At 35.4% G+C, this 16,306-nt stretch overlaps 1 protein-coding gene across 4 annotated transcripts in view; it reads right to left on the bottom strand.

Annotated features, from left to right (window-relative positions):
• Positions 1–16,306, bottom strand: part of Dgkb (diacylglycerol kinase beta) — a 644,882-nt gene that overhangs the window by 484,795 nt on the left and 143,781 nt on the right. For all 4 annotated transcript variants that reach the window (XM_028768913.1, XM_028768911.1, XM_028768912.1 and 1 more), the window contains one exon: positions 1,260–1,336. In XM_028768913.1, the coding sequence (XP_028624746.1) occupies positions 1,260–1,336 (77 nt within the window). The remainder of the gene's footprint in view (positions 1–1,259; positions 1,337–16,306) is intronic.

Below are 16,306 nucleotides of genomic sequence, written 5' to 3'. Positions count from 1 at the left end.
TTACTATACAACATCTATGAACACAAAATAGCAGGGAACACATGGCCTGTATCTTATTCTTTCTTAGCATCTGTTAGGGGAAATGCCATTAAAATGGCTGATACATTCTCCACCATTAGCAATCACTAAAGTCACATTGTAAAATATGGGTTACTTTTGAAATGTATAATTATGAGTCAAAATGTAGAGAAAATAAAACATGAAATGAAAGCTGATGTCGTAGTGCGTATCTTCCTTTTTCACACTTGGATAACTGTGGTAAGAGTTAGCAAGTTTGAGACCAGCCTGAGTTACAAAGTGAAGTCTTATCTTAAAAATAAAACAAAACACTGATGGAGATTATAAAACTGTGAAAATGTAGTCATTGAAGTACAGATTCCACAGAAGAAATATTTGGAACAAAGAGTAGGAATTGTATTATTATAAATATGCAAAAACAAAAAGTCATATTTCATTCTACAAATCTGGATGACATATTTAGACATATTTTTGCAGAGCTCTGTTTGTTTTTATTCTCATGTATTCAAATATCAGTTGATGATGCTACAAACAAACTCAAAGCAATTATGAATAGACATTATATAACATCTCTCAGCTGATAATAAATGAAGAATTATTTAACAAATAATTTGGAAATGAACTCTGTAAAATACCATATTCAAAAGGAATTGATGAAGCAGGCAAAGTATTTATAAACCAAAAAAAAAAATACATGATAAGAGGAAAATTTAATTGTCCTTTGGGTGACTCATATAGATACAATGTTTACACCCACATCAAAAGTTTTCTTTAAGGAATCATTTCCTGAAAAGAGTTACTCCCTGTCCCTTACCCATGCCGATTTTAGATTAAAAGTTGCAGAACACAGGGCTATGATTAAATTTATCTGCCTTTTTTCTATCTAATCTTGTTTCCTAAATTCTAGGAAAAAATCCTCAAACAATATGTTTTAATGATATACATTTTTTCAAGAACACACAATCAATAAGGGTAGTATAAAATATAATATATTTAGTGGCCTTCCAGAGTACCTATTTGTTATGAACGTTATTGTATGAAATGTGCTAAATGGTTTATGGTATGTGAGATATATACATGCATATGTATATATGTATACATATACATATATATGCAGAAGTATAAGTATATGTGTGTGCATTTATATTAACACACATATACATATTTTTCTAGAATTTTCTATAAAGAAAATTCATCTAACAAGCACATTATTAAACTAATAAAGAAAAAAGAAGCTTTACCCCTTCAGGATTATACTTTGCAAGCACACCATTACCGTGGAATTCTTCAAGAACATCTTTTAATTTCTTTGTAGAATCTATAACAAAAACAAAAGAAGAAGGGAGAGAGAAAACACATAAAACATTTATATAATCCTAATATGAGTATGTACTACAGCTCATAAACAAAGATATATCATATCAGTGATCATACATAAAAGTCAAGTTTTAAAAGCAACACATAAAATGTCTTTTGAAGGAGTCAGGAAGCTGAGGAGAAAACCCAGGTTCTTGCATGAATGAGATAAGCATTCTATTATTGCAGTACCTCCCCAGCACTCAAAAAGATAATGACAAATTTATGAAAGCATATATATATATATATACATATGTATATATATGTGTGTGTGTGTGTGTGTGTGTGTGTGTGTGTGTGTGTGTGCCAGTATATTCTTCAGAATTCAGGTCACAGTCTGTCTTTTTTATAATTTTTAGTAAAAAATAAAAGAAGATTTTTTTTTTTTGCTGTATTTTGATATGTACCTGAATACAAAAGAACCTAACTTAGAAAGATAAAGTATCAATATCTCTTTTTAAACTACACTTGCTGTTCTCATATCCAAATCATTGTTGTAGATAAGTGTATCATCTTTTAATAACTATATAATTATACTCTCTGTCAACCTTATATTTTTATCAAAAAATTTACATTTGAATTTTTCTGATTTTGGATTAATCTAAACAATGCTGCTTTAAATATTCAATTGGATCAGTCTTTGTGTGACCAAATAAAACCATTAGGGCCTTTCATATTGAGTAATGATAAGTATCGCTGTATAAAAATAATTTCAGAATCTAATAAACATTACACTAACATTTCTACTAAATATTTCTTTTATAATATCATAACCTCTGATCAAGCCATTTCAAATTGATTATTCATTTAAGTTGGAGAAATATAATGGAAGACAATGAAAAACTATGTAAATGTTCTATCCTGTTTATACAATAGTGAGTCCAAGACAGCCAGAGCTATATAGTTAAACTCTGCCTCAAAAGAAAGAAAGAATGAATGAAAGGAAGGAAGGAAGGAAGGAAGGAGGAAGGAAGGAAAGAAGGAAGAAAGAAAAAAGAAAGAAAGAAAAAAGAAAGAAGGGAAGAAAGATAAGTAGGATGAGTATCTCGCTGTTACATAAGAAAAGTCTCACAAACAAGTACTTAGTCAGGCAGTGGTGGCATATGCCTTTAATCTTAGCACTTAGAGGACAGAGGCAGGTGAATCTCCTAGTTCAAGGCCAGTCTGGTCTACAGAATCCCAGGAAAGCCAGGGCTACACAGAGAAACCCTATCTCAAAAGATCAAAATCTTGGAAACACTGAATTTAAAACTTGATAAATAGAAATTTTCACCTTTTTTATGGAAAGGAAAATGAGTAAATTTTCCCTGGCATTTGAACATAATACTTCCAGATTTTTCCTGAGGCTTGGTGGTCATAAACAACAATAAAATATTTTTACTTAAAAATACGAAAGACTGATCCTTCAATGAAACCTCAGTACATTCTGTTAGTTGCCATGAATATTTCGTAGTGTACCCTTGGATCTGCTTTAGTATGAGCATAGTTCCTGTACCCTATAAAACCTTTTACTAAATAGGACCTAAGGGTAAACCAAATACCATTGTACTGCTAAGCCAATGGTTCTCAATCTTCCTAATACTACAAACCCTTTAATACAGTTTCTCATGTTTTGATGACCCCTGACTACAAAATTATTTTAATTGTTACTTCACAACTGTAGTTTTGCTACAGAGCCATGGCTCAGTTCCTACGATCATAAGAAATGAGTGCTTTCCAATAGTTACAACCCACAGGTTGAGAACCTCTATGATAAACAAAAAATCCAATAAAATGGCTACTAACAACTTCAGCTACACTCATAGATCAGAGCTTTACTTAGCCATCATCAAAGGGTTTTCCCCCTACAGCAAATAGGAATAAATACAGAGAAACGATGTTGGATAATGTACAGAAAGTTAAAAAACTGAACATTTGGTTCTAAGTGGGATGTCTTCATCAAATCCCTGCCTTGAGTCTTAGGGAACATTACAGAAGAGATGGTCAAAAGACTATAAAAGCTAGAGGGGATGGAGGACAATAAGAGATAAAGGCCTTCTAAACACAAAACTACCCAGGCATCTATGAATTTACAAACACTAGGCAAATGCACAGGGCCTGCACATATCTGTACCAGACGGGATCTTAATGCTGAAAGAGGGAGTGGACACAAGTCTCATTCCCTAGCCCAGAATCTATCTCTATTGATAACCACTTGTAAATGAAAAATAGTTTTCACCAAGGGAGTCTTACTAGGGACAAACAAAAACAAAGCCAAACATCACTCTTAAGTGTAGGACCCATGCCCAGCAGTATATGGCCAACACACAAAATGAACTCAGTGGAAACTTTTGACATTCTTTTTCATGGTGTTGAATCAGGGCAGGTGAAATTTGTTTGTTTGTTGGTTGGTTGTTTCTGTCTTTCCTCCTTTCTTTCCTCCTTCCTCCCTTCCTTCCTTCCTTCCTTCCTTCCTTCCTTCCTTCCTTCCTTCCTTCCTTCTTTCTTTCTTTCTTTCTTTCTTTCTTTCTTTCTTTCTTCCTTTCTCTCTCTCTCTCTTTCTTTCTTTTTTGCTTTCTTACAAGTCCTTTGTATACGTATTATGATTTCTAGTTTTGAGTTGTTGTGGGTTCCCTTTGTATCAGAGTGTGTATTTCTCTGAGTCTATAATTTGTGTTTTTGTGCTTATTTTCATGGATTATTTTTATTTCTTTTGTTTGTTTGTTTTGTCCTATGAAAACTATGTTTTAGTGTTTATCTTATCTTATTTTACTATTATTCCTTAGATTACTGTTTGTTTTTTATGGAGAGATAGAAGAACTGTGTATCTATATGGAATGAGCTATTGGGGAAGAACTGGGAAGAGTGGAGGGAGGGTAAACTGTAATAAGACTATATTATATATAAAAAAAACTCTTTTTTTTTGCCAAACAAAGATAAAACCACACACACACACACACACACACACCTAATGTCCCTGGTTTTTGGTGTTACCTTTTCTAACAGAAAGAATTTGTATTACTTCCAAACAAAATCATAAAATTTACTTACTATGTAAGTTCAATAATTCTAGAAAGCTTAATAATAAATAGTGGATTATAATTTACCCACATAAATAATTGTTGGAGGAGTTTGCCATCACAAGATATTGGAAGAATATTCTGTCTTTTGGCCTTTAGGTGTTCGTTTGTTTGTTCAGATTTTCTTCTTATTTTTCCTCCTTTATTTTAACCATAGATTCTTTCTTCATTTAACATAATATGAATATAGCTTCCACTCCTTTATTCCTCCTAATTTCTCTTTACCTCCTTTACGATGGGAATCTACTCCCTTTCTGTCTCTCATTAGGAAATAAAAACATGCTTGTATGCCGGGCAGTGGTAACACACACCTTTAATCCCAGCATTTGGGAGACAGAGACAGACAGATTTCTGAGTTCGAGGCCAGCCTGGTATACAGAGTGAGTTCCAGGACAGCCAGGACTACACAGAGAAATCCTGTCTCGAAAAACCAAAAAAAAAAACAAAAAAAAAACAAAAACAAAAAAACAAAAAACAAAAACAAAAGAAACCATGCTTGTAACAGATAACAACAAAACATAACACAATGAAATATAATCAAATGAAACAAAACCATATCAAAGTGAAAAACACCATATCAAAGTTGGATAAGACAAGCCAACAGAAAAGTAAAAAGAACCCCAAGAGAAAGCACAAGAATCAGCGACCCACTGCTTACACATTCAGGAATCCCATAAAAATACTGACAGCTATAGCATCTATGCAGAAATCTTGCTGCAGACTCATGTAGGCCCCCCAACTGCTGCTTCATTCTCCATGGGTTCATATGAGCTTGACTCAGTTGTTTTAGAGGGAATTGTTCGACCAGTGTCCTGTGTCCTTCTGTATCCCCAACTCTTCTGTCTACTCTTCATAGGGCTTTCTGAGCTCTGAAGAGAGGGATTCGATGGAGACATCTCTTTTAGAGCTGTGTGTTCCAAGGTCTTTCTCTCTCTGGATAATGTGTGGCTATGGGCTTCTGTCTATGTTCCTGTCTGCTGCAAAAGAAAATGCCTCTTGATGATGACTTAAGGAATTGACCTATGAGTATAGCTAAATACCATTAGGAGCCATTTTATTGATACTCGTTTGTTTTTACCTGTATCATTTGATTTTATCCTAATGTTCACTTTTCTCTTTTGTCAGCCTGGAGAGTTCCTTTCTTTGTCATTGACACTAGAACATGGAGGTAATTTTTCAATGTAGCCACTCTCCATGTTCAATGAGTTGTGTGGATATTGTCTTTATCCATGAGACCTTTCTGTCTGTATGTGGAAAGCTATTTATTGTCTTCAAATTTTGGAGACATCCCACATTAATCTCAAGATGCCTGGGACCTCTGATGACAAGGAAGAAAAATCTGTTGTGGGTACCTTGTTTCAGAATGTGTGTCTATGGCCTCTTGTGGGCTCTGAGTACTGAGAGGCCTCAAGGCCTGCTTCTTTTGTGCAAACACCTCGTGATGTCATTTCTGCAACTATTCTTAGTACTTATCATTCTCCTTATCTATTTAAAGTCCCTTCTCTTTACTACTTCCTTGATTAAAGCCAGTATTTGGTGACCTGACAAACCTCGTAGGAATCTGCTTGATATCCAGGAACTAGATGCTACCAATAATATTAAAGTGGAAGCTGTTCATAAATTCAAGAGAAATGTAACTGTAGAGGAAGCTCTACAAATTTGGGGAAATTGTACCCAATGTAAAATGGGATATCGTAATAGTTACAACATCTTGGGGAAGTTTGATATGTTATGATCACTTGCTAGAGGTGAAAATGAAATTAACCAGAGATCAGTATATCTGTAGCTGTTCCCCCAGTTTTAGCCTCAATTCTGCATAATAAAAACAGGGCATTTTTATTACAAAACTGAGGATGGAATAACATACAGATATTTCTTAGAAAGTCAGCAATGGGTTCCTTGGGTTCAGGGATGATGGTGGCAGCCCTCTAGGAATTCTCCAAACAGGCTAAGTGAGGATGTTTTTGTAGACAGATACATGGGGTCTTGGATGTTTGACCAGGATTGTAGATTTTGTGGGATTACGGTATGGGACGCAGTAGTAGACGGGGCCTTTTGCTATACTTTTAAGTTCACCTTGGAGAACATTGCCATGGGACTGTATTCCCAAAGGAAAGAGAGAGTTAAATGTAGATAGAGTTAAATGTACATGAGAGTCAAAATGTAGAAAATTAGAACAGCCAGAAGAATTAAATAAATGTTGTACAGATCAGACCCAGGAAAATTTAGAAAGACTGCATGGTCTTTGAACTTTGTAACCCAACTTCCTTGTATGATTTCAATAAGACCAGTGTTGAGTCAAGTCTGTAGAGCACTCTGACTCCCAAGTTTAGGAACTCTCACTAAAAGAATAGCCTGTCAGCTTGCACTTCAATTGTGTGTTTTCTTATTCAACTTCCAAGTATCCATAGTCCTTGACAACCCCTAACTCATGTTGAGGCTGGACCCCAGTATGCAAATAGCATAGGTTGCATTGAACTTGGTTGACCAAATGTCCATGTGGTCTAATGTACCATCCTTTGAGTATATGTCCAAGAAAACTATAGCTGGATCTTGAGAGAGATAGATTCCCATCTTAGGAGGAACTGCCATATTGATTTGTCTCTACACATGTTTTTCACTTCCAGTAACAATGGAAGAATGCACATTTTTGCCAGCATGAATAGTCACTTGTATCAGTGAACTTAGCGACAGGAAAAATGAGGTCTCAAAATGCTTTGAATTTGCATCCTCTCCTTTTATATGCTGAACGTTGCATTGAGTTTTTCAGTTATTTGCATTTTCTCTATCAAGACATTTCTTTGGATGAGATCCAATTTTTAAATCAGATTATTTAGAATTTTGAAAGTATCTTTCTTGAGTTCTTCATGTATTATGGATATAACCTCTTTGTTAGATATTGAGTTGGTAAAAATCTTTTAGGTGTCTACTTTGCCCAAATATTGGTGTCCTTTTTTGTGTAGAAACTTTTCAGTTTCACATGGTTCCATTTATTACTTATTGATCTTAGTGCCTATACTATTGGTGTTTTGTTCAGGAAGTCTTCTCCTGTGCCACCAACGTCAAGATTATTCTCCACATTCCCTTCTGTCAGATTCACTGGGCTTGGTTTATGTTGAAGTCATTGATTCATTTTGAGTTGAATTCAGTGCAGATAGATAAGTATAGATATATTTCCATTCTTCTGCATAGCAGCACATCATGAGATTGAACAGCACCACTTGTTGAAAACACCAACTTTTTTCCAGTGTGTCTTTCTGGTTTCATTGTAAAAATTCAGTTCTCCATAGGTGTTTGGATTAATTTCAGGATTTTCTTTCTTTCTTTCTTTCTTTCTTTCTTTCTTTCTTTCTTTCTTTCTTTCTTTCTTTCTTCCTTCCTTCCTTCCTTCCTTCCTTCCTTTCTTTCTTTTGTTTGTTTGTTTTGTTTTTTGAGACAGGGTTTCTCTGTGAGCCCTGGCTGTCCTGGAACTCACTGTGTAGACCAGGCTGGCCTCGAACTCAGAAATCTGCCTGCCTCTGCCTCTCAAGTGCTAGGATTAAAGGCATGTGCCACCACTGCCTGGCTTATTTTAGGATTTTCAAATTGAATATCTGGTTTTATGTTAATATCATGCTCTATAGTAATTATTATTTTTAACAACTATAGGTTTGGAGTACAAGTTGAAATTAGGAATGGTAAGATCTCTACCTGTTTTTTTTACTGTTCATGATTGATGCCCATATTTTAGGTTTTATATTTCTATGTGAAACTTGAAAGTGTTTCAAGGCCTATGAATAATTGTGTTGGAATTTGGATAAGACTGCACTGAATTTGTAGATTGCCTTTGGAAGAATGGTTATTTTAACTAATTGTTTTTCAATATGAGAATAATGTTTTAGAATATTTGAAGAGATGCATAAGCGTTATTTGTATGCAAGTATACCTGAGGGGAGAGTAAACATGCATGTGTGTTTGTGTGTTTGAATGATTGCATGATTGTGTAGGCTTGAAGTTAAGATAGGATCTCTTTTTCATTGCTTTCCTCCTTAAATATTGAGTAAACTTTTCTCCAGTGCTCACCAATTTGGCTCATCTATTTATCCAATCTTCTCCACGATTTCCCTGAGTTTCCCTTCTGCTCTGTTATTTCAGGGGTTTTCCCTCACCCATCTGGACAGGGACAGGGAGTCTGATATCAAGTCTTCCTGGTTGTGCTGTAAGTGCTTCAGCCACTGACCCATTTTCCACCCACAATCAATGTGGGACTGTGTAAGGGTATCTTGGTTCTTGGCTGGGCATAGGCCTGGAACCTCGAGGCTCCAAGGGAGAAACAGCAGGTGTGCAGCCCAGAACCCAGGGTCCTGACACACAGTCTAGTCTCCATGGATCTACATTGTTCAGTCACATATGCCATTACAGCCACTCCCAAAGTGCACTGGTAGAGGGTGTGACTGACTATAGGCCTCAGGCCCTAGAAAGATTTACATACTAATGAAGGCCAGAGGGTGGAGCTGATTAAGCATTCTTCCCCAGACCCTCCCCCTTTCTCCCTCCTTATTTAACTCAGGTCTCCCTGAGTTTTACAGGGGGTACATCCAGATCCATCTACCATCCCCCATGAAAATAAACCCTTTTGGAACTATGGACATTCTCATGTCTTTGGGGTCTTCCATTGCCAAAGCCTCCAGCCTTTGAAACTCCAGAACTTTGTCCTGTTTGTGGGACCCGCTGGAGTAGAAAGTCTCTGGGACTCCACCTCGACTTTGTCCCACAAACCAAGAGTATACAAAATAAACATAGATTTATTTATGCATCATTAGTCGACACACTATAAAATTAATCACTTTTGTAAATAACATGTTGCTACAAGACTATTTTGGTAGTCTTGTCCCCTCATATAAAAGTAGCCTGCATCCTGGTTCCCATGTTTACTAAAATTGACTAATGTGACTACAGATGAACAAAAGTAAAAATACCTACAGTGTGTTTATCCTTCTGCTAGGAGTAGTATAAGGTTTAGAACTGAACCTGTTATCTCTTTATTACCATCTCTACTGTCAGTCTTACAATGAATGACCTCTGTAATTAGTTATTTCCATACCCCAAATTTCAGGTTATCGCCAACTTTCTTCCGTATTATTTTAGTTTTTATCTAGATGCTTTTGGATTCTTTTATGAACCAAGAAAAGGAATCTAATGTAAACTGCTCTAAAGTAATATTTAATATGCCAGTTTAAAATCTTGTGTTGTAGAAAATTTGCTTCTGTGGGCAATAGCATTAAGTGCAGTCATTATATGTGTTAAATCAAAACATTTAGTGAAATAGAATTATGACTTGCTGTTTTGAATCTCTAGATTATTAAAAAATAAGCCCACACTAGCTCAGAAGATGACAGTTTTGTTTTTTTAAAAGTTCTTATGTGGGTTGAAAACACTTAGTGAGAAAGCAGACATTCTGGCAACAATGCTGCATTCTCTAGTCACACTGCTAATAACATCCTGTTTTAGAACAATGCAAAATGCTAAAGGATGAAGTTTGTTTCTGAATTTTCAGCTCTCAGTACATTTGGAAACAGAAATAATATTTGGTAAGATGTAGAAACCAATCTTTTGATTCTGTAAAATACATAATTTGGTGCCAGCGGAACGGTTTAGTTACTAGCAGGAAAAAGTGAGTTTTCAGGACCAACATAAAATTTCAAACATTCCTGAACATTATATACATTATATGTACACACACACACACACAGACACACAAAAACACTTATACACATGTGTGTGTACATTTATGTCACGAAATATGTGTGGTCATAAGATACCTTGTTGGAGTTAGGTCTCTCTTTCTACCATGTGAGACCTAGTGATTAAATTTGTATTTTCTGCTTCAGCAACAACTGACTTTACACTCTGAGCCACACTTCTGTGTAAAGACATTTTTGGTATTTTTACTTCTGTACAAAACAGAAAAATATAATAAGAACATGCTTTTGTATTAATTCTAGGTGTGCGATATGAGACTGCTTCACATTGTCCACAGCAGCTGATTATGATTTGCCTCATGATCTAGGAGCATGATTTTGCCAGCCACAGATAGTTTCTCTGATTATGTTGTGGTTTGAACTCTGTTAACTTTTGAGAGGGTATATAAATGCTAGGGCCCCAAGAGGTGGTGTTATTATGTTGCTTGTTGGTTGATTGTTGCTGGTTGCAGTTTATTGGATAGTTGTGCACAAAGAAGAAGACATTAGATATCTTGAAGGTGAAGATCAAACGTGCCCAAAGAACTCAATGTGCCTAATCAAAGGACGTAGTCTTAATAATAATATTGTTCCCCTTCCTTTCTATACTGAAATTCCTCCTATCTAGTGTTAGGGAGTTGAAAGAGTGGTAAAAGGCTGAAGAAAGTTGGAAGAAAGGAGAACCCTCAAAGTAACAAAATGCCAGCTACACTCTGGGTCCCACATGCATATTTTAAAAAGTTAAAATTTCAAAATATTGTCTTAAATTATGAATCTGTGAAATGTACACAATATTGTAGACAGAATCCCCTGTGTACTGTATGGAAGCAGCTCCTGTCAATAAAAAGGTGATTAACCTATGAGCTGAGACAGGAAATAGGAGGTGGACATTCACAGTAGAGAGAGAAATCTGGGATAGTTTCAGGAAGGGGAAGAGATTCAACCTGAATGCTTAGTAGACACACATATGAAACTGAGAAAAGCTAATCAGCCATGTGACACTCAAAGACTAGAATAAACAGGCTAACAGAGGTATAAGCTTGTCAGAGAACAAGCCCACCTTTATTATCTAAGCATTTGTTCATACATAATTAAGTCTTAGAGTTGTTATTTCAGGAACTGGAGCATAGGTGGAAGAGCTTGGTTCCCAGCATTGAGAACACTGTAGGGTCTGAGAAAGCTCAGAAAGCCAAGAAGAAAGCTATAATATCAGCTGGAAGGTGGAAAATAACCATTTCCCAGAGCTGGACACAATTTCCTAGCTGGATGTGTACCTACATCCTTTTAAGAGAGAGCAAGTGGATTCCTGTGATCAGTGGATAGAGAGTGTGGAATCAGTGGCTCAGACAACATCTGAGAGCTGGGGGCAGATAGGTTTGACAGCAAGCCAGGACCCGTGGGTATAAGGCTTGGTTCTCATGGAAGAGCAAAGAGTGGCTCCAGTCCAACAAACAGTTATCTTAGAACAATTTCATGTGCCAGGGAGCTTCTGGACATTTAGTTAGACTGAACTTGCAGCAGTAGGTGGCTGGAACCAGTTGCAGTGGCAAAAGTTGGTATTGTGGTAGCCAAAGTAGCTTACATTTGCTTTTGTTGTTGCTTGCTTTTTTTTTTTTTCTTTCTTTAACTCTTTTTTATTCTAAGGCCAAATGCTACTACTCACTTCTGGTGATTAACTCTTGCTGTTCAGCACCATGGGATTAAGGAAAAAAAGAGGCTTAATTGCTAGGGCTCTTTTCTCTCTAGTTTGGGGTCCCCTCCCTGGCTTGGAGTTCATTAACTCTACGTGATCTAGAGAGAAATGAAGAAAGGGAGAATTCAAGCCCACACATAGACAAACAGACAACATACACAATGGATGAAGCAGAAGTGGCTGCACCACAATATTATTGTTGTTTTCAACTTATATAGCCTTTAGACAAAAGTTATATATGTAAAAATGAATTACCGCATAGATAAAATATTATGTAAAAGGTGAGTTACAGAAGGATGTTGATACTATGTTCACAGTATTGTTTTATTATGTAAGCTCATTCTAAGTTCAAAGCAAGAGTTTCATCTTGTTTTATCACAGTTCATACCTGTGACTTCAGGCTTGGAATATACCTATAATGAATATTTTTTTCTTGATCACAGATTTGTTCCAAGTCTGTTTTTCTCCTTAGTGTAATTGGGAAATCTCATTGTATTCCTTATTATGTTACCATTAATTACTATTCTATGGAGAGGGGGCACATTCTATTCTTGATTTTAGTTTATTATATCTTTTTGGAAGAACAACTAAAATCATCTCCTTAAGCTTCTTTTAAAAAATTATTTGAATCAAATTAATATTCCTATAAACTCACTAATTCATATGAAAAATATTAATTTATTAAATTTCATCTTCAAGTTGATCTCCAGCAAATTTGCTCATTAGAGTGGACTGATGCTCAGGAATCAATAGGCTCTGTAATAGTGACAGAAAAAAACAGGCATATCAACAGCAAGAAGTAATCCTAGTATGAAGTCTCTGATGTTCTTACATGTCAAAGTTCACTCATTGCAGGCCATAAGAAATGGTAGGCCATCTGTAGAAAACTTCCTTGCACATCTTAGCCTTTTCTTGATGGCTTCTGCCAGCCATGCAATGGATTGTGTGTTTCATTTTGTAGAGTTTAGAGAATTAAAATATGTGCACATGTTAATACACTGTACTACTGATATATTTTCAGAATTCCAATGGGTTTCTGCATTAAGTTCTGAAAAAGATCATTCTGAGATTGCACATCTATTAGAGAGTGGATGTTTTGGAAAACCCTATTCAGATTAAGCTGATGATATTCAGGCATGTGTGTTGATCAGAATACAACAACATTTTAGACATTTTGGCATGAAACATGTTGCAGATGTAGCATACAATCCTATAAGTAAAACAATATATATATATATATATATATATATATATATATATATGTATATGTATTTGATAGGACTTTAAAGGAAATGCTCTTAGGACAGAAGGGGAATATTAGAGCTTCCAGAGATATATTATATAATGGTTTACTGACTTTAAAGTTTTAAACGTCAATGAGACTGATAATAAATCTGCTGAAATACATTGGATTGTGAAAAAAATACTGATGAATGAAATTACCCTGCTTATATTAAGGATGTTCTAAGTTTAGAATGGAGAGAAAAAAATAAGTTGTGTTGGGGAAGTGATTTCACTACTTTTTAGCTGGATATAAAAATATTATACATTCCACCCAGATTGACAAAAATCAGATTTGACAGTAGGAGACCCCTGAAAATCTTAGCAGCAAATATAAATAAAGATATCATAAAAACCAACAAAACATGGAACTTGTATTGCTGGTCCTCTACTTGGAAACAGCTCTTAGACTGACTGAGACAGAAAAATGCCTCCAGGTAGAACTTCAGCTATCTCTAGCCAATAAATATTGTTAGCTACAAAATCCCCAAGTCTTGTCATGCCATGCTTTCAAATGGTATTGATAAAAAATGATTACAGATTGGTTATATAGTCTTAACTAATTTATAGAGAAAGACAGATGCCTTGCCTTCTCAAAAAGAGAACAAAGATTCATTTATATCAACACAGAAATGTATACTATTTGTAAAAGTTTATGTGTTTACAGACACCATGAAGATAAAATGGTCCTGACCAGATTCACCCTCAGGGTTGCTGAGAACAGGATGCTGAAACACTGAGACATTTATTACAGCATTCTGCTTGATCCTATCTCAGATAGCCTCAATGCTGTTTCCACAAAAATCTACATGCAGGACAATTTTAAAATGACTAGCTAGATAGTCTAGAACCACAGACTGTTTCAATCAGTACTTCAATAAAGCCCTGAACATTCTCGGCATACAGAAACTGGATAGCAAATGTTGTATCTAGCTTTCTTATGATTAACTAATATCGCAATTTTCTTAGGGACTCCCAAATATGAAAATGACACTTCCAGACAGCAGAAAGAAATTTTAAAACAGTGATGTCCCCATTTTCAAGAAGTAGGGTGGATGTTTTTTGTTCATTCAATGGATGATGGGTGTATATCCTCATTTAAGAGGGTTGGTTAAATATTGTTATGGGCTTGGTCAAGGGTGAAACAAAATAAGGTAGGTTAGATTTAGTGATTTCTTTTTCTGTTTTCTTTCTTCTATTGTTCTTTCTCCTGCCTGGTGTTATGGGGAAAGAAAGGTGGAGAATATAACAAGAAAATAGTGATATAGGAATAATAAAATACAAGGGTAGATTATTGAATCTACTTTTAGACTAAAGAACATCAACACAACAAATATTTTACATTTGGCATGGACTTTGTATATTCATACAAATTCAGGTTATATTTAATTATAACATACTATGTATCAACTATTTCTGTATATCTACTATATAGTAGCTATATAATTCTTACAAATGCAATGTTAAGTCCTAGTCCTTCAAAGCTGCTACTATGAACTGTTTGGGATAATTAAAAAAAATTCAAGTTAGTAGTCAGATTACCAAACTTTTGGTCATGTTAAATACTACTAGTCCAGTTAATTACAGTAAGATGTTTTCAAGTATGAACAGATAGTAAATAACTAGAAACAAGTAATAGTTGACTACTAAGATATATCCTATCTTATAGATGTATAGATGATCTTCAAAAACCTTAGAAATCCACAAAAAAAAACCCAAAATGCCACTTAAGGATGTTTCAGTAACAAAAGATTATTTTGACATTGAGACTGGTCTGCTCCTGACAGCACCCCCATTCTACTTTAAAGAAGATGATAAACAATGAAGAACCTCCATGTGTAGTTTGCTTCATATGTGGCAAGCTAGCCATTAGAAACTCTCTTTGGGGCAACTGCTGACGGTATGTTATCAAAACTGGACAAGTTAGACAGAGGAAAGTCAACTGCTGAGCTTTGCCCAGACAAGGTAAGTGATCCTTCATGTTTCCTTCTATATAGAAAAATGTTGTCAGATATTCAGGGACAGAAGGCCGAAGATGATATTCCAACAACACAAAGAAAGTTTGGGGGACTATCCAGGCAGCCAACATTCTCAATCTTTTCTATAGTTTTTGAAGCTTCTGGCCTAGATGTCCTGCATACATAGGGAATGTTTAAGATTTAGGAAAATGTTTTAAGGTTTAAAAAAATGTTTTAGGTTGGTAATGCAAGTTACATTAGAAATTGATTTAGGTGCAGAATTCTGAACTCACCAAGATATGAGAGATGAACAAATTCTCCAACGTTGACAAATACATACAGACTGGGCATTGTGAATGTATCTTACTTTGTAGTTTTCATAACTGTCATTATTGCTTACATTTTACTTCTGAAGAAGAAAGAGCCTTTTATTGGACTGAAAGGGGGAAATGTAGAGAGAATCTCTTGTTTACTGTATGCAAACATCATGTTTCAATTAAAAAAAAAACCTGATTGCTCAATGAGTGAGACAAAAAATAGGAGATGCGAGTTCGAGTAGGAAGAGAGTAACTCTGAAATAGAGTTAGGAACAGGAAGAAATTAGTCCTGAACTCTGAGAATACAGATTTATGAAATGTAGAAGAGGTAACAAGCCTTATGGTACTCATAGAATAGAGCGAATGGGTAAATTAAGTTACGAGGTAGTCAGGGAAATAAGCGCAAGGTTATGGCTTAGGCATTTTTCCATATATAATCAAGTCTCAGAGTTGTTATTTCAGGAACAGGAGAGCAGGTGGAAAAACCCACAGATATAATCATGTATTATTTAGTTCACTACAAAGCTGGCTGAGAATGCATCTGCTTCACCCCCCCACCTTAAGTCCCCCAAAATATTCATCTTAATGTGTCTCCCAACAACTCTTGTCTTTCCATAGAGGAGAAAACAGCAGAGTCCAAAAGTAGTAAGAGACTCTGTGCTTGAGGACATCTAGAAGATAAATATTTATAAGAGAAGTTACTATTGTTTATTCCATTACATAAAAATACCTACAATGCGATAGAGAAGTAGAAATTTGGCCATAGGAAGCTAATCCATGGACAGAAATCTTAATCAGGAATTCCAGTCAACTGCCTCAACTTTCTCAGTAAGTTTCTGTTGAATGTTTGTAAAATTCTGATTTTATGGTATCATTCCACTGTTACTTGATTTTCACCTGAAAG

The sequence above is a fragment of the Grammomys surdaster genome, unplaced genomic scaffold (assembly GCF_004785775.1).
Source record: "Grammomys surdaster isolate TR1022 unplaced genomic scaffold, NIH_TR_1.0 188, whole genome shotgun sequence".
NCBI lineage: Eukaryota > Metazoa > Chordata > Mammalia > Rodentia > Muridae > Grammomys > Grammomys surdaster.
The sequence above is the reverse complement of the archived record's forward strand: the minus strand, read 5'-3'. Positions and strand labels throughout refer to the sequence as shown.